The sequence below is a fragment of the Scyliorhinus torazame genome, chromosome 14, assembly GCF_047496885.1.
Source record: "Scyliorhinus torazame isolate Kashiwa2021f chromosome 14, sScyTor2.1, whole genome shotgun sequence".
NCBI classification, from domain to species: domain Eukaryota; kingdom Metazoa; phylum Chordata; class Chondrichthyes; order Carcharhiniformes; family Scyliorhinidae; genus Scyliorhinus; species Scyliorhinus torazame.
This window is the reverse complement of record NC_092720.1, coordinates 208370839-208389537: the sequence shown is the minus strand read 5'-3', so window position 1 is coordinate 208389537 and position 18699 is coordinate 208370839. Positions and strand designations below refer to the sequence as shown.

Below are 18699 nucleotides of genomic sequence, written 5' to 3'. Positions count from 1 at the left end.
CCAGCACCACCGGGCATGCTGTCGAAGACTCCGGCTGAGCAGAGAGACAAGGTGACATATCTGCCAGATGATGGCACACCTGGCACCGCAGGGGGTATGGGGGAAGACACCCGCTCCCAAGGTGATGGTGAAGGTGAAGGGCGCCCTGAAACTTTACGCCACAAGGTCTTTACAGGCACCGAGTGGGGACCTGTTTGGAATCCCACAGGCCTCAGTGCACAGGTGCATCCGTGGCATCAGAGAGGCCTATGTACCCACGGGCTCAATACATCTTTTGCAATGTGGACCGAGCCCACCAGGCTGTCCGGGCAAGGCCACCATCGCCGACATGCCCCGGTCCACAGGGTGATAGACTGGATGCATGTCCCCCTACGAGCACGTGCAGATCACAGGCCACCCTACACAAACCGAAAGGGGCTCCACTCAAACGTGCAGTGATATGTGACCATCAGCTGCACATCATACACGTCTGTGCCCGATACCTGGACAATGTGCACAACACCTTCATCCTGGCACATCGACTGTTCCTGAGATGTTTGAGAGGCTCCCCTTCCCCCACCCTCTTCCCTCCTCCCCGCCCTTCTCTCCCTCCCCACCCTCCTTTCCCTCCTCCCCCATCCTCCTCTCCTCACCCCCCCACCCTCCCTCCTCTCCCCTCACCCTCCCTTCCCACCTCCCCACTTCCTCCTCTCCTCACCCCCCACCCTCCCTCCCCTCTCCCCTTTCCTCAAATAAGAGGACCAAAACCTCGCACAATACCCCCGGCCTTGTACAGTTGCTACACTATTTCCTGACCTTTATCCTATATTCCTTTATCAATAAATGCCAACTTTGCTTTATTGTTCCCGGCTGTACCAGGCTAGTGTTCTGCGACTCAGACAGGAGGACACCCAGATCCCTCTGCATCCGAGCACCCTGAGGTCTGTCACCATTTAGATAAAAGTTGCTATTCCATTTTTCTGACCAAACTGGATGACTTCACACTTATCCACATTAAACTCCATCCGCCACATTTTGGCCCACTCTCCTGACATATCTCTACCTATCTGTAAGGTTCTTATTTCCTCATTGCAACTTGGTGTCCCATCTATTGTAGTGTCATCTACAAATTTGTTTTAGGACCTTCTATCATTGAATCCAAGTCGTTAATATGGACAGATACATAGATAAAGATCTTCAATAATCCTTTAATAAAACTGATCATCAAAAATTGGTGATTTAAGAACTGTTTTGCAGATGTAAACAGTGATGATATGAAACGCATACAAACCACAGCAGTTCACACATCATGCCAAATACAGACAGACTGTCAAATCAGCATTCACAGCAGTGTCACATCATTTACATCTTTAAACTGTTTTAATGTTAAATAAAATAAAATAAAGAAACACAAATTTATTTCCCTCCAATTTTATTACAGATTACCCACTGGGCCAATGACATTCTGGACACTATTTACAGACCTGTACAAACCCAGCCCAGTTTGTCAGTGTTATTTAATTACACAAGGAAGTTACATTATTGAAAGTCGGTGAGAGTTTGAAGTGAGATAAACTGACAGATTTATCACAATGTCAAGACAGAAATTAACTGGAGATTAATATAAACAGAAAATGATGGAAATACTCAGCAGGCCGGGCAGCTCGATAACGGCACTTACTCACTGCCTGAGCCCAAGCTGAAGACAGCGAGTATCACAGCAGCAGCTGATCTCCCACCTCCGCTCCCCTCCCACTGAAAGCCAATGTGAGACTCACCGCTGAAAACCATGACAGTGAAATGTCCATCACCGTGAAGAAGGGAGAGGATTCGGGAGGTTTGGGGTGGGAATATGACAGCTGCTCAATGCAGAACTAACACTAACTCCTGGGAATTTCGACCAAGTGCAATAGTTAAGATTGTTTCATTTCATTTCCTCTCTTGTGTTTCTCTCTCTCTCGCTCTCTGGAGAAATTATTTTTAAACTCCCTGGAAAGCTGCCCGACCCCAGTTTGAGAATCACTGAACTTATTCATCTCAAACACGGTGATCTATCGCCACCTTCCGCCTGTGGAGCAACATTACAGGCAGGAAGGTCACCGGCTTCCTGCAGTTCACAGCTTATTCTACCCAGTAAGTTCCTCTCTACAATTGAGTTTCTATTTGTTTCTTCTCTCTCCCTCCTCTTTCCCCCCAGCCCTACAGAGATCCTTGCTGATCTTCAGTTCCCAGTTCTGATACAGGGTTTATACCCGGAATGTTAACCTGGTTTCTCTCCACACCTTTAAACACTCCAGGCTGTCGAATGTTTTGTTCATTTCCAACCCCTGGTTTGTGAGTGTTTCTGATTCTCCTGCCTGTTCCCTATTGGTTTTGCTTCTATGTACTTGTGAATTTTCCTTTGTGCTTCCCTGGGTATTATTTAATTTTCCCGCTCTTGGATTTTCTCCTTTGTCATTTCCTTGCCATTGGTGATCAATCTCACCCTAGTTCCTCTTCCCTGCCCCTCTTAACGTTCAATTTCCCACCCGGAGTCTCGGAGACCCTGAGTTTATTTCTGTCTGGGTTTTAATTCTCCATCGTCTCTGCGCTTTGATTATTCTCCATTATCTTGGGGATTTTAATCTATTTTCCAGGAGTCACTGGAAATGTTGCCGCGGGTTTGTTGCTCCTCACCGAGTAAGAAAACAAAAAACAAAATCACCAAAACATTATTGTCACTCAGCTGGAATCACCCTGAGTTCAGGAACCATTGGAACCATCCGCACCCCCTGTGACTCAGACCCACACCCAGCAGCTTACAGCTGGCAGGAGGCAGGGAGATGGTGTGAAATTATGGGATGGATCTGTTAGTGACCTTTAATTCCGCAGATTGTCAGCGGGGCCGAGTTTTTCCCGTCAATATTCCGTCCCGGATTGAAGAAGGGAAAGATTCTCTCAGTGAAAGTGAGGGTGAAAGTGTGGAGATGGGACATGTTGTCCGCATTGTAAAATGACACCTGTCCCCCCTCATAGTCCAGGAAAACCCCGACCTTCCCGGGATTCACACTCGGGGTGAGGGGGGTCCATGAGGGGGAGGTGGCGGCAAAATAACCAAATCCGGGCTCCAGCCACAAAACCCAGATTCCAGACTCAGGGCTCAGGGAGATTCCCGCTTTCCTGTTCACAGACTCTCGGGCCACTCCCAGCTCCCACCCAGTCTTCTCCCCCACCCCCACCTCCCAGTAATGTCTCCCTGATGTGAATCCCTCTGATCCCAGGACACAGAACCAGGAATGAAACCTCTCCGGGGTGTCCGGGAGCGGCTGCCGTTTGTCTCCGAGTCTCACACTGGTCCGGTCCTCAGACAGGATGAGCCGGGGATGCGCTGTGTTCAGATCCAGAGTCAGAGAGGCTGGAGCTGGGGGAAAGTTAAAATAACACAGTCAGTGATTTAGAGAGGGAGGGGGAGGGAAGAGAGAGGGAGGGGGAGGAAGAGAGAGAGAGGGGGAGGGAAGGGAGAGGGAGGGGTAGAGAGGGGTCAACGGGGTAGGTGAGGGAGAGGAGAGTGAGGGAGGGGGAGGGGGTCAGGGGAAAGAAATTAGAGCAGCAGAGCCAGGGAGTGGGTGAAGGGAGAGAGCAGGAAAGGAGAGAGGGAGTGTGAGAATGGAGTGAAAGTGAGGCAGAAGTGGGTGACGGAAAGCTGGAGGGTTTGAGAGTGTGGGAGCCGGATTAGAGAGAGATTGGGAGAGGGTTGGGAAATAGAGGGTGTGGCAGGGAGAACAGGAAGTGACAGGGAGTGTAGGAGGGTGTGAGAGACTGAGGTGGAGGAGTAGAGACAGCAGGTTAGCAGGGAGAGTGTGAGGGTGAGAGAGAGTGCCGAGGAATGAGTGCAAAAGTGGGAGAGTGTTAAAAAGAGAGGGGGGGGGGGGATATTCGTAACCGAAAGAAGGTGGGAGAGGAAATGGGAGGGGAAGAGAGAGAGTGGGGGAGAGAATGTACAAGATGGGATGAGGAAGAAAGTGAAGGGATGGGGGATTGGGAGGGGGAGGGAGAGAGCAGGAGGAGGGGAGGGTAGAGGGAGAGAGTGGGAGGAGGGGAGGGTGGAGGGAGAGAGCAGGAGGAGGGGAGGGTGGAGGGAGAGGTATAGCGGAATGATGAGGGAAGAGGGAAGGAGAGAAATGGAAGAGAGAGTGTGGTTAGGTGGAAGATAGAATGGAAGGGGCTGAGAGAGAGGGTGGGAGAGGGACAGGAGATAGAGAGTGGGAGGGAAAGATGTTAGATTGAGCAGAGGGGACAGTGTGAGTGCATGGCAGGGTGAGAGAGATTGTGGGAAGGGCAGAGGTAAGGAATGCGGATATGAAACAGAGAGAGAGAGCGTGTGTGGGAGTAATAGGCTGGGAGGAACAGGGGAGAGGGAAAGTGCAGATGGAGGGAAGGAAGGGGGAGAAGAGGGAGCGACACCCGGCCAGCGGATTCCCCCCCAACTGTGGCGGCGCTGGACACGGACCGCAGCCACCACGCGAGGTCCCTGAACACGGAGGAAATGCGCCCCACGCCTTTGGGAAGTCAGCCCATCGAGGGCGGAGATCGTCCCAACGGCGTGCGGCGCAGTCAGCGGGTCCGCCATTATTAAGGGCCGGAGCATCGGAATAACTGCACCACCCCCGGTTTCGGGATAAACACGGATTCTCCAGCCAATCGCTGAACGCGATCTCGGCGCCGGCAATCGGAGAATCCCGCCCGAAGTGTTGACACCAACGGAGAATCCATGGACTTTCACGTCAGAAACATTGGCGCCACACCTGCACCGATTCTGCTACTATTAAGGGGCTCGCACCGGCACCACGTGGAACACAATCGATTCGAATGAAAAACGGTGTGGGATTCGCCGGGTCTGTGATTGACACTCGGGAGGCTGACAAGCTGCAGCCGCACAGAAACAATTCTCCCCCCACACACACCATCCCAGCCAACACGGTGGCTGTAAGGAGAGCGGCACCAAGGTTCACGGACGCAGAGCTCGAGACTCTCTTGGACGCCGTGGAGGAGACTAGGGCGACCCTGTACCCCGGCCCGGGAAGAAGGCTGCCCCACCCTGCCCCACATACCGGCCGCCATGGCTGGGTGCCCGAACCAGCGACCCACCCACTGGGCTGCATTAGTCAGATTGTTTAACACTGTTTTGTTTCTGAGTGTGTGTCCTCCACTCCCCCCCCAGGAGAAGGCCGCACACAACCTCCGGACGTGGCCAGCGGTCCGGAGGAAAGGGAGGTCGCCGAGGTGGAGTCCGGCCACGACTGAAGGACTGACACTCCGCTGAGCTGCGTTTCCCCAGGAAACATGTGTGAACCCCCCCCAAACTCACCCCCACACCACCCTCACCCCCACACCACCCTCACCACCCTCACCCCGCACCACCCTCACCCGCACACCAACCTCACCCCCAACATCACCCTCAACCCCGCACCACCCTCACCCGCACACCAACCTCACCCCCACACCACCCTCACCCCCGCACCACCCTCACCCCGCACACCAACCTCACCCCCACACCACCCTCATCCCCGCACCACCCTCACCCCGCATCACCCTCACCCCCAACACCACCCTCACCCGCACACCACCCTCACCCCCACACCACCCTCACCCCCACACCACCCTCACCCCCACACCACCCTCACCCCCAACAGCACCCTCCCCCCCACACCACCCTCCCCCCCACACCACCCTCACCCCCACACCACCCTCACCCCGCACCACCCTCACCCACACACCAACCTCACCCCCACACCACCCTCACCCCCGCACCACCCTCACCCCGCACCACCCTCACCCCTAACACCACCCTCACCCGCACACCACCCTCACCCCCACACCACCCTCACCCCCACACCACCCTCACCCCACACTCACCCCCAACACCACCCTAACCCCCGCACCAACCTCACCCCCACACCACCCTCACCCCCACACCACCCTCACCCACAAAAACCACCCTCATCCCCACACCACCCTCACCCCCACACCACCCTCACCCCATACCACCCTCACCCCCACACCACACTCACCCCCAACACCACCCTCGCCCCCACACCACCCTCACCACCAACACCACCCTCACCCCCACACCACCCTCACCCCACACCACCCTCACCCCCACACCACCCTCACCCCCAACACCACCCTCATCCCCACACCACCCTTGCCCCCAACACCACCCTCACCCACACACTACCCTCACCCCCATACCTCCCTCACCCCCACACCGCCCTCACCCCCACACTAACACCGCCCACCCCCACTCCCCCCACCCCACCAGCGTTTATTTTATCTTGTGAGTTGCAGGACCTGCTGGAGATAGGGTGGGTCTACCTGGCGTCCCCCGTCCCAGCCAGTGCCACAGCCGGAGCCCCCTCCCCCCGTGACCGAGCAGTGATGGGAGCAGCTCGGACACCAGCCCTCAGCCCGAGGCCCAGGACAACACAGAGCTCAGGTCGGAGGATGACACTGACTTCCCGTCACAGCGTCTCCAACACCCTCCCCCATCCCAGAGACACTCACCTCGGTTGGCCATGTTAGTGAAGAGGCTCCTGGGACACTCTCTGGTGCTCAGCACACAGCTGACCCGGTACAGCAGGTGGAGGTAGGAGTACCCGAGGGGGAGGACGGTCGGAGGGCCGATCCCAGGGACTAGCTGCCGTCCAGATGTACTCGGGAGTCTGGAACAGACAGTCCCATCGATAGTGGAGATGCAGTCGCAGAGCCAGGGACTACATGAGGGGATGTCGGCGAGCATCCAACACCTGCAGGCGCAGGTGGAGGAGTCCAACCGCGTGCCGGAGCAGGAGGTGGTGCCGACCATGCGTGTCACCCAGGGCAACACCGCATGGGTGGGGTCCAGAGTGGAGGGATTGGGGCGATGGTTTTGACTAAGGATCGGCATGCCCAAGGCCTGGGGCATTCTGTGCAGGCGCTGGCCGAGGCCCAGGACAGGGTTGAGGCCCCACAGGCGACCATGTCCCAGAGCCACCTGGAAATTGCAGCGGTGCTCCGGAGCATGGCCCAGTCACAGCGGGCCATGGCTGGGAACGTCAGCAGCATTGCCCAGGCCCTGGCCAACGTGGCCCAGTCCCAGAGGGAGGTGGCCCAGTCCCAGAAGGAGGGGGCCCAGTCCCAGAAGGAGGTGGCCCAGTCCCAGAAGGAGGTGGCCCAGTCCCAGAGGGAGGTGGCCCAGTCCCAGAGGGAGGTGGCACAGCAGCAGTCTGTTCTGGCGCAGTCCCAGGTGGAGATGGTCCACTCCCTGTGCTCCTTGGATCTACCCCCAAATCTCCTTCACCCCATCCCCTCACCCCTGGCCCTGTCGGTCCCACAGTCCCAGCTCCTCAGCTGAGCTGCTGCCAACAACTGCTGCTCCCAGCTCCTTAAACTAAAAACACTGAACACAAACTGTTGTTCACTGACCCTTGAGCTGACCTCTGACCTGTGACCCCACATCAGGGTTCAGCCTCCTGCCCTGAGACAGGATCTGAATGTGTCAACCCTCGGGACATCCTGAACCTGAAACGTTACAATCTCCAGTCAACTCAAAGGTCACTCCCACATGTGTTCCACACTGAAAACCAACACAAGACAATCTCCAGAATATATATTTCCTCACCCTCTCCATGTAATTAATATATTCTCTTTATATTCTTCCTGCCTTTTCCCACTTATACTCCATCTACTAACTGAACTATCAACACATGGCATGGTGACACAGTGGTTAGCACTGCTGCCTCACAGCTCCAGGGTCCCAGGTTCAATTCCGGCCTCGGGTGACTGTCTGTGTGGAGTTTGCACTTTCTCCCTGTGCGTGGGTTTCCTCCGGGTGCTCCGGTTTCCTCCCACAGTCCAAAGATGTACAGGTTAGGTGGATTGGCCATGCTAAATTGCCCCTTAGTGTCCAAAAGGTTAGGTTGGGTTACTGGGTTACAGGGATAGGGTGGGAGCCTGGGCTTAAGTAGGGTGCTCTTTCCAAGGGCCAGTACAGACTCAATGGGCCAATGGCCTCTTCTGCACTGTAAATTCTGTGATGAACATCACTTTGGAGTCGGGGAGAGTGTGAATGGACTGAGGGAGGATCGAGTGAGCTAGAGGGGACAGGGCATATGCTGGAGGAGAGGGAGAGACGGTTAGGGAAGCTGGAAGTGAAGGAATGGAGATTGTGGGGAACAGTGTGTGGGAGTAGGAGAGAGTGTGTGATTGAGGGGTGTGGAACAGCAGAATGGTGAGAGTGATGGGATGGGAGACGAGGGAAGGATAGATAGTGGGAGAGAGGATGTACAGGGAGCAGAGCATGTGTGAGATGGCGAGGAGAGAGCTGTGGGTCGTGGGCAGAAGGGGTGTAGATAGAGGGTAGAGAGGGCAGAGGAATGGGAGGCGAGAGAGAAAACTGCAGCGAAAGGGGAGGTGGCTGGCAGCAACTTCTGGATGAGTGGGAGGGCAGAGAGAATTAGGGAGCAGAAGGGGGGAGGAATGGAGGAATGGAGAGGGGAAGGGTCTAAATAGGCTAGGGGTGGGGAGAAAGCAGGGGAGGGAGACAGTGTTGGTGCGTTACTTTCTTAACTTCTGCAGTCTATGTTGTGTAGGTACACCCACAGTGCTGTTAGGAAGATAATTCCAGGATCTTGACACAGTGACAATGAAGGAATGGCGATATATTTCCAAGTCAGCATAGTGTGTGGCTGAGAGGGGAACTTCCAGGTGGTGGTGTGTCCAGGCATCTGCTGCTCTTGTCCTCCGAGATGGGAGCGGTTGTGGGTTTGGAAAGTGCTGCCTAAGAAGCCTTGGCAAGTTTCTGCAGTGCATCTTGTAGACGGTACACACGGCTGACATTGTTCATTCTGGTTAAAGGGATTGCATGTTTGTGGAAGGGGGAGCGATAAAACGGGCGACTTTGTCCTGGATGGTGTTGAACTTCTTTAGTGTTGATGGAGCTGCAGATAAGCTGACAAGACACTGGCAGTGGGGGGGTCAAGAGAGGTAATGGAGAGTTCGAACTGGGTGTCACCTGGACACTGTCCCTCTTTCTGTGGGTGAGCTTACTTAGTGGCAGCAAGTAGATCAGGAAAAGGAGACGATCATGGATAAAATGCTTGAGAGTCTCCGATAATAATCTTTATTGTCACAAGTAGGCTTACATTTACACTGCAATGAAGTTACTGTCACCACATTCTGGTGCCTGTTCGGGTACACAGAGGGAGAATTAAGAATGTCCAAATTACCAAACCGCACATCTTTCAAAACTTGTGGGTGGAAACCGGAGCACCCGGAGGAAACCCACCCAGACACGAGTAAAACGTGCAGACTCCGTAAAGAGAGACCCAAGCCGGGAATCGAACCTGGGACCGTGGAGCTGTGAAGCAACAGTGCTAACCACTGTGCTACCGTGCTGCACCCCTAGGGTGCAGTATGGAGGTGGGAAATGAAACTATTGCTGGAGATACTCTGGCTGTGATACAATCAGCAAGTGTGGAACCAAATAAAGACAGTGCCACAGAGTCGAGCAATAGAGGAGATAGTTTGGATGAGAATAGTGGTGTTGACCATGTCAATGTTTGCAGAGAGGTTCAGAGGGATGAGGAGGGATAATGTATTATACCCGTTATGTGTGTCATTTATTCGGACCATTCTGCGCTGTGATCGGGATGAAAATCTGGTTGCTGTGGTTCAAATATCCATGTGCAGAAAAATTGTACATTTATTTCAGGAGTGATCATTTCTGGAAGACTTTGTAGAAGAATGTAAGGTCAGAGAACAATTATAAATACAGAGGGATCGAGTTTGGGGATTTTGAAGTGGGGCTTTGTAGCCACCTACGTTGGCCAAGTCCCGATTTAAAATGGTGAACGGCAAAGGCTGAAGGGAAATTCAGCCAACACAGGCAGAAACCAGCAGGTGCAGGTTTGCTGTGTATTTAACTCTGCAAAAGCCCAGACAGCATCGATACCAGTGACCATCAGCATAATAATGTAGCAGCCACCTACATACTAATGAGCAATCCCCGGGAACAATAGCAACATTTGGGACACACAAAACTAAGCCAGACTCCCCGGCGCCAGCAGGGTTAACGAAAAGAGGTTAACGAACACCTCAAGACCGCCCATCGATCAGGGAACCGCTCCAGTATTGGAGAAATTGAACCAAGCGATTGGAACGAAGTCCAATCACCTAGAACCAGGTACAGGGTCCGCCCCGAAAGGCGGGAAGCCCCTGGGGATTATAAAAGTTAAGCCCCAAGTTCAAATCGTTCTCCTTGACCGGGTCACTCAGCAACACGAAGCAACCCCTGAGAGTGAACGGTCCAAGCTGCCACATCCCTGAAGTAAGTCTCAAGTCGACGCTCGCTACGAGATAGGCGCTCCTAGCTCCCAGTCCGTACCGGCTTTGAATCCCGCAGTTTCAGATTCCGAACGAAAGGCCATTTGTTCCCCTGACCTGGTGGGCCAGTCCGAAGTTAAGTATAGGCCTGTTAGTTGCAGAAGTAGCTTAGACGTAGAATTTGTGCATGAGTAGCAATTACTGTGTATAATAAATGTGCTTTGATGTGGATCTTACTAATTGGTGTGTTGAGTTATTGATCATTACTTGGACTTGAACCTCGTGGCGGTATCATAAAGATACCTGGTGGCTCGAGAGCAAAGGTTATAAAACAGAGCCAATTGAACCAACCAAAAGTTAGCAACATATTACTGGCAACATTCTGTTGGAATCCCGAACTAGAAGTGGCTTAAACTCTCCGGGAGAACCCAAAAATTTGAATTAGAGATCCAATTGGGAACAGAAAACCACAAGTGTTCAAGCAGTTCTGATCAATCCTCATAATTCGGAAGTGTGTGTATGCATGCGTAACTAACAGGGCTATAAGGTAATACTGATAGATTATTTGTTGCAACAAAACTGTCGGGAGTTTGTATTTCGGAAATTAGTGAAAGCCGTACCCGTAATTACAGCACCACCTTAGTCCCCCTGTTCCAAATTTAAAAGAACCATTCGAATAGGAAAGATGGCAATGCAGCGCCTCATGAACCCAGAGGAATTTGCGGTCGCAGTGACCAGCAGCAGTAGAGCAGGACAATGTCCCGTATGGGAGGAAGAAATCAGGAAGTACCTCAAAGGGAAAGGATGGCCCCTTTGGAGCGAATTCTGTAACAATGAGGAATCAGGTCCCGGGAGTATAGGACATACTTGGTGGGAGAACCTGAGCAAGATTCACAAGAAGAGCTTAGGGAAAGCTCGCAAGCCGATGGCAATCGTGTCCTGCTTGGCACAGTTGCAAGACACAGAGGAGGTCGTTAGGACGCTCTGGAAAGAGGTAGAAGGCATACATCGAATGAGTAAGGTCGATGTCAGTGAGGTAGAAAGAGAGAACTTAGAGTTAAGGAGGATGTTGGCAGCAAAAGACGGAGAGGTGGAGGATGCCAAGTGGGCAGACCAGTCTTGCCTGGCGCACTTAAGCAGCTTCCAGTCCATATGAAAAGGCCTATCAGGACACGCAGTCCTAGTACGTGAAGAAACCGAGAAGCAGGTAGAAGCATTGCAGAGGCAGTGTAGTGACCTGAAGGCAGCGTTAAGAGCACTCCATGCTGCCACCACAGAGCAAAGACAAAGCTCACTAGACCACGCAAAGTGCCAGAAGCAGATTGCAGAGCTGCAATCTCTGCTTTCAGTCCAAAAAGGATTCCAGGAAACCTTTGGAGCAAAGTTAGAAGAGGAAGACGGCCCTGATTGGGAAGAGTTAAACGAGACAGCGCAGAGATATGTTCAGGGAACATGTGCGCAGGGAAAGCCACAAAAGAGAAAAGCGCCCCAACCCCCCACAGAGCAGATAGTTCAGGCTCCAATGAACCCAGTAACCACCCACCGCACAGCCACATCGGACAATACGGAATATTTGTATACCACCCCCTTAACAGTGACCCAATTATGGGACACGTGCGAGAAAATCACACCGTTCCTCCCCACCTCAGACCCCCACCATTTCTTTGCCAGAGTAAAGCATCAGGCGACCATGTACGGCCTGGATGAGTGAGAGCATGTAAAGCTCACAGTTTTGAGTTTAGACCCTTCGGTCGTAGCAGCCCTTCCCGACCCACAGAATGTAGGAGGAGGCACCCTTGCAGAAATGCATACCGCGGTCCTAGGCCCGATCGGGTATAACGGGGGTGACCCCGTAGATGGCCTCAACAAATGCAGGCAAAAGAAAACCGAGCACCCCACAGCGTTTGCTGGACGCCTGTGGATCCACTTTGCAGCTCTTTTTGGAGACTTAGACAGCACCCATTTGTCCCGAGACAACATGGCCAAATGGACCCGCACCCTTATCTCCCATGCCACAGAAACAGGACAAAAAGCTTGTGCGAATTATGATCCCTCAGAGGAGGCTCATAACGAGAAATGGGTTGTATAAACATTGTCCCGCACCTGGGAGCAGTCTGTACAAAACAAACCCGCAGTTAAAAATCCCGAAGAAAAGCAGGCAGAAATAGACATACAAGCCGTTAAAACACACCAGAACCCCGCATGGGTAAATGAAGGAACGAACAGCCCCCACAAAAGTTACAGGAGTGTTCCAACTGTGGCCATTTAGGACACTTTGCAAGAGAGTGCAATGCCCCACGAAAGCCACAGAGAGCCCAGCAGACAGGCACTCTCTGTAAGAATAAGACAGAGCCCATTCATAGTGTTAGCACCCGTTCGGCTCAGACGGACCTGAATGGAACGGACTGACGGTGTTCGGGCTCCCCCAGTTGGATCTGCGACACCCTTTGGGATAGGTCCGGACGACCGGTAGTTGCAGCGAAAATTCGGGGACAGCCCATCGAATTTCTATGGGACACAGGAGGGTCCCGCACCACAATAAATTCCTCCACCATGTTCCAGAAGGACACGTGGCCCACTACAGCCATTATCACCCTCAGCGGCTTTACAGGCCACTCACAGCAGGGACACATCACAGCCCCTGTACCCATTCAAATCCGCAACGTCACCACCAAGCACCCCGTAGTTTTAGTCAATCTACCCCACACAGCAGAACACATTCTGGGAATCGATTTTATGAATTCCCACAACCTATCATTTGATCCAGTCAACCAATGTGTCTGGAAAGTGGCAATATCCGCAAGAGCCCCGCAACGTTCAACTTAGGTGAATACACGAACAAAATTAGCGCAGTAGGCGAATTTTGGTTCAACCCGTCCACGCTTAGCACGGACAAGCAGGTTAGGGCAGTTTTACAGAAAAACAGGACAGCATTCGCGACCCGCAAACATGACTGTGGCCTAATGACTGGCTCCGTACAAATCACAGGACCTGACCCAAGACCCCAAAAACAGTATGGATTTCCCCAGGAGGCAGAGGGAGAAATCTCAAAGGTAATAGACAGATTATTAGAGCAGGGCGTACTTAGATCAGTAGCCAGCACTAATAATGCCCCGATTTGGCCAGTGAGTAAGCCCGATGGATCATGGCGACTGATCATCAATTACCAGGAACTCAACAAAATCACCCCCGCAGCAGCCCCCACAGTAGCCACAAGTCCCGAGACCATGCTCAAGCAGGGACTCAATTCCCGATACTTCACGGTTTTGGATGTCAGTAATGGATTCTGGTCCACTCCATTGGCAAAGGCGTGCCAGTACAAATTTGCCTTCACCTTTAAAAACCAACAGTCCACGTGGACGTGCCTTCCACAAGGATTCCACAACTCCACCTCCATTTTCCACCGACAGCTGGCAAATGGTTTTGCCAAATTTTCTCGCCCCGAATGTCTGGTCCAGTACGTAGACGGCCTACTACTGCAGACAGACACCAAGGAAGAGCACATTGAGCTTCTGTCCGAACTCCTGGAACTCTTACACTCAATTGGTTGTAAAGTTAACCCCAAAAAGGCCCAGATTTTGGAAGATAAGGTGATATATCTGGGTACAATTATCACACACGGTAAACGTGAGATCGAGCATAAAAGGATTGACTCGATTGCTAAATTGCCCCTTCCCCAGAGCGTTTCAGCCCTCCGGTCGTTTTTTGGACAAGTTGGCTACTGCCGAAACCACATTGACATTTTCGCCATCAAGGCAGCGCCCCTCTCAGACCTCCTAAAGAAAGGAGTCACCTGGGAATGGCTTCCGCAGCATACGGATGCTGTGGATGCGTTGAAGGAAGCACTCATAGCAGCCCCCACACTACAAGTTCCAGATCCGCTTTCCCCCTACGCTATAGAGGTAGCAAGCACAGACCACACCCTTTCGGCCATGCTCCTTCAGGAACGGCACGAACAGTTAAGGCCCGTGGCTTACGCCTTCAGAGTTTTAGATGCTGTGGAGCAGGGATTTTCAGCCTGTGAGAGGCACTTGCTCGCAGTATTCTGTGCAGTACAGTATTTTTCGTACATTACCGGACTGAACCCCATCACAATCCTCACATAATACACCCCCCCACCCAACTTTTACTGGACGGATGACTCAAGGATGGTACAGTCAGTCAGATTAGAGCAGCTAGATGGACCCTTCTTTTGCAGGGACGGGACATCACTGTTAAAAGGACAAAGACCCACACTTTTTTAGCCGACAACCTACAGTACCCCAGAACCCCCCATGAATGTGAAATTATCTCTCCACACCACAACACAGGCCCCTTTATTGCTAAAACACCCCCCAGAAAGATAGGTAGTTCAACCCAGAGCCCCAAGCACACACACACGTGCAAACCCATAAAGATATATGTGGATGGATCTTCCACAATATTAGAAGGGAAGCGCACAACAGGATGCGGTATTTATGTCGAGGACGCGCAGGGACGCGCCGTAGAAGAAATAGCAATAAAACATCCAGGACACTTCGGCGCGCAGGCAGCAGAACGTGCGGCCATCACATACATAGTGGAACACCCAGATTCCTTCCCCAGCCCAGCAGACATATACTCGGACAGCCTCTATGTCTGCAACAGCCTTACGGAATTCCTGCCCCTGTGGAAAGCAAGAGGATTTGTTTCCGCAGACGGAAAACCCCTCCCCTCAGCCCCATTCCTCCGTCACATTTTAGAGAGAGCACAAAACCGGACGTTCGGGATAGTCAAAGTTCGAAGTCACCATCGTTCCTCCCCCCCATGGAAATGTAAAAGACAATGCACTGGCTAAAGCAGGTTGCAGGCATGGATATTTTTGGACACCCCCCGAAAGCGCACCAGTGAATGCAGTTCAGGTCTCGCAGACTAAGATCGAGGATTTAGTGCAGGCCCAGAAGCAGGACAGCAATCTCAGGGAGATTTTAAAAGGAAACTATCCAGCACCCTAGGAGAGGTTTAAGAATACGCTGACCACACAGGATGGTGTGGTGTTAAAAGACACCCTTTATGTGGTTCCTGCACAGGACAGGAATCAACTGATTTGTTTGTTCTATGACAGTCATGGACATCAGGGAATTGATCCCACGACAGCCCACCTCAGGCAGCTCTGCTGGTGGCTGAGTTTAAAAGAAGATGTTACTCACTACGTTGAGAATTGTCTTATCTGTGCACAGAATAATCCGGACAGATATGCCAAGAAGGCTCAACTCAGTCACACCCGACCCGTTAATGGCCCCTGGACTAACCTCCAGATTGATTTTATAGGACCATTGCCCCCTTGTAGGAATGCTTGTACATATGTACTCGTGGTGATAGACACGTTTACAAAATGGGTGGATGCATTCCCAGCCAGAACTAACACGGCAAAGACCACAGCCAAGATTTTAACCCACCACATCTTTGCGAGATGGGGACTCCCCCGCAGCATTGAATCCGACCAAGATTCCCATTTTAAGGGCCGTGTCATGAAGAACGTCCTCACGATATTTGGCATTACCCAAAAATTCCACATTGCATACCACCCCCAGTCGAGTGGTATCGTGGAGCGCATGAATCGGACCCTAAAATCCATCCTCAGACAAATGGTCCAGCAAAACAACACCACTTGGGACTCAGTCCTCCCTTTAGCGCTGATGTTTTTGCGAAATACAGTTTCCACATCCACAGGTTACACCCTACACACCCTCATGACCGGACGCCCCATGAAAGGCACAGAATTTTTATTAGGTTTAGACTTGACCAGCCCCGAAGTAACGGCCCTCACCCACGAGAACGTAGTCAAACAATTAGTGGAAAATGTTAAAACGGCTCAGCTAGCAGCCGCAGTGAAATTGGGCACAAGAAAGAAACAGAGCAAGGCCTGTTTCGATAAGACAGTGCATGCGACTGAGTTCAGTGTAGGACAGCAAGTCATGCTCTCCGTATACAACCCCAGCACATTCCTGTCACCAAAGTACTCGGGTCCGTACTCCATTGCGTACTCCATCTCTGAGGAGCACAAGGCTATCAGAGATCTTCCTTCCGGATGCAGCCGAGGTCTGATTAAAGTAGATCACCAACTCTAGAGCAGACTTGACTCGATTGATGACCTTGGGCAGAATTCTGTTGTCCATGTTAAGCAGTGAAATGTCACCAATTTCTAAATCCTCTCTCTTCTCTTCCACTTGTAGGTGAAGGTGAGGAAGCCTTTCCTCATGGATTCTAAAAGCTTATCAGTCAGAATCAAACTCTCACACACTGATCCAGTCTCACAGAGTCAAACACAAATGACCTGATGAACTGTCACTTCCTCTCAAGGAGCTGGCAGTTTGTGTCAACTCGACCAAATTTAGTGTATTTTCTCGTGTCATCTAAGATTTCTGTGATAGAGGACAGTAAGGCTGGGGGGTGGGGGTGGGGGGTGGGGTGGTGGTGCTGTGGGCTTCATGTCACACAATCTGGCACAAAAGGATTTGCTGATCCTATGTCAGACTGCGATGATGTCACTGAACCAACTTCATCCTTCAGGCTGTTGATCACAGAGCTCTCTCTCACTCTCTCTGTCTCTCTCTCTGTCTCTCTCTCTCTCTTTCTGTCTCTCTCTGCCTCTCTCTCTCGCTCTCTGTCTCTCACTCTCTGTTTCTCTCTGTCTCTCTCTCTCGCTCTCTGTCCCTCTCTCACTCTCTCTCTGTCTCTCTCTCTTTCTGTCTCTTTCTCTCACTCTCTCTCTTGCTCTCTCTCTCTCTCTCTGTCTCTCTCTATCTCTGTCTCTCTCTCTCTCTCTCACACTCACTCTCTCTCTCTCGCTCTCTCTTTCTGTCTCTCTATCTATCTATCTCTCTGTCTCTCTGACTCTGTCTCTCTCTCTCTCTATCTCTGTCTCTCTCTCTCTCTCTCTATCTCTCTGTTTCTCTATCTCTCTCCCTGACTCTCTCTCTCTCTCTTGATATTGACCCCGATCATCATCAGCAGGAGCAGATTCTATTTGCTTTTCTCGAGTCAGGACATTTCCTTTTGTCTCTCTCACCCTCTGAACACCTCTAAGGATAAACAACATCTCAATTTTCCACTTGACTGCTTCCCCAGACACCATGACCTCAAAGCGGAGTTTCACTTTTTTGTAATCCTGTTTGAGTTCCGCCATGTCCTCTGGGGTCACCAATTTCACGTTGTGTGTCCCTGCTCCCACCCCCCCTCCCCGGCCCCCACCCCCGGGCTGTGGTGTGTGATACATCTCCACCCCCCCCCCGGGATGTGGTGTGTTATACATCCCCCCCTATTAATTTGGCCAAAACCCGATTTAAAATGGCTAACCGGAAAGGCTGATGGGAAAAGCAGCCAACAGGACACAAACGGACAGCTGCAGACAGAATAGCGTATTCGGCTCTGGGGAAGTCGGCCCAGATCGATACTCAAGACTATTAGCAGCACATCAACCCAGACATCTGCAGTTTAATCGGCTATCCCCGGGAACAATTGCAACATATTAGCGATTGAATGCTGGGCCAGACCTGTCGGCGCCAGCAGTGGCCGAAACAAAGACAGGTGAACGACCACCCCCCGATCGAGAAATCGCCCCGTTATTGGACATATCGAACCCAGTGATTGGGAACAAGTCCAATCACTTGGGACTCAGGGTCAAGGGCCGCCCTGAGAGAAGGGAAGCCCCTGAGCCCTATAAAGTGAGGGGCCAAGGTCAGATCTCGCTCTCTCTCCCTTCTTCTCCTGCTCGAGACCTTCGCAAGAACATCGACCAGAAACTGTAAGTTTGACTCCAGCGATCGCTACCCGATAAAGACTCCTAGCCATCGACCCGTATCAGCCTTTTGAATCCCGCGGGCCAGATCCGATTCGATAAGCCATTCATTTCCCTGACCTGGTGGGCCCTTCCTAAAGTTAAGTATTGGCCAGTAGTGGTAGGTTTCGATATAGATAGTAGGATTATTGTGTAAGCATTAATTGTTGTATATAATAAATGACCGTTGGTTTCAATCTTACTAAGCGGTGAGCTGACTTATTAATCAAAACTCGAGCTTGAAACACGTGGCGGTATCAGAAAGATACCTGGCGACTCGTGAGCAAAGGTGACATTATCAGAGCTAATAAAGCTAAGGCTAAAAAGAGCAACACCCCCCCCCCTCCACGTGCCAACCCCTCTCCAACCCGCCCTTAGCATTCCCCATGGCCCTGTGTGTCCCCCCCCCCTCCCCCCGACAGATGCTACGTCCCTACCGGGAGGTGAGCTAATAAACTAAGGCTAAAAAGAGCAACAGTGTTTTCCATCCCCCTTCCCCCCCCCCGCCCTAGATGTGGTGTGTTATCCATCCCCCCGGGATGTGGTGTGTTATACATGCTCCCCACCCCCCGCCCTTGAGG

The 18699-nt window shown here is 52.1% G+C and overlaps 1 protein-coding gene across 1 annotated transcript in view; it reads right to left on the bottom strand.

The window, feature by feature from the left end:
• Window positions 1–1394: 1394 nt before the first annotated feature.
• The window catches only part of LOC140390418 (zinc-binding protein A33-like), a 38935-nt gene continuing 21630 nt past the window's right edge, over window positions 1395–18699 (bottom strand). Inside the window, exon 6 of the mRNA XM_072475563.1 lies at window positions 1395–3379. Coding sequence (XP_072331664.1) covers window positions 2829–3379 — 551 coding nt within the window. The 3' untranslated portion in view covers window positions 1395–2828. The remainder of the gene's footprint in view (window positions 3380–18699) is intronic.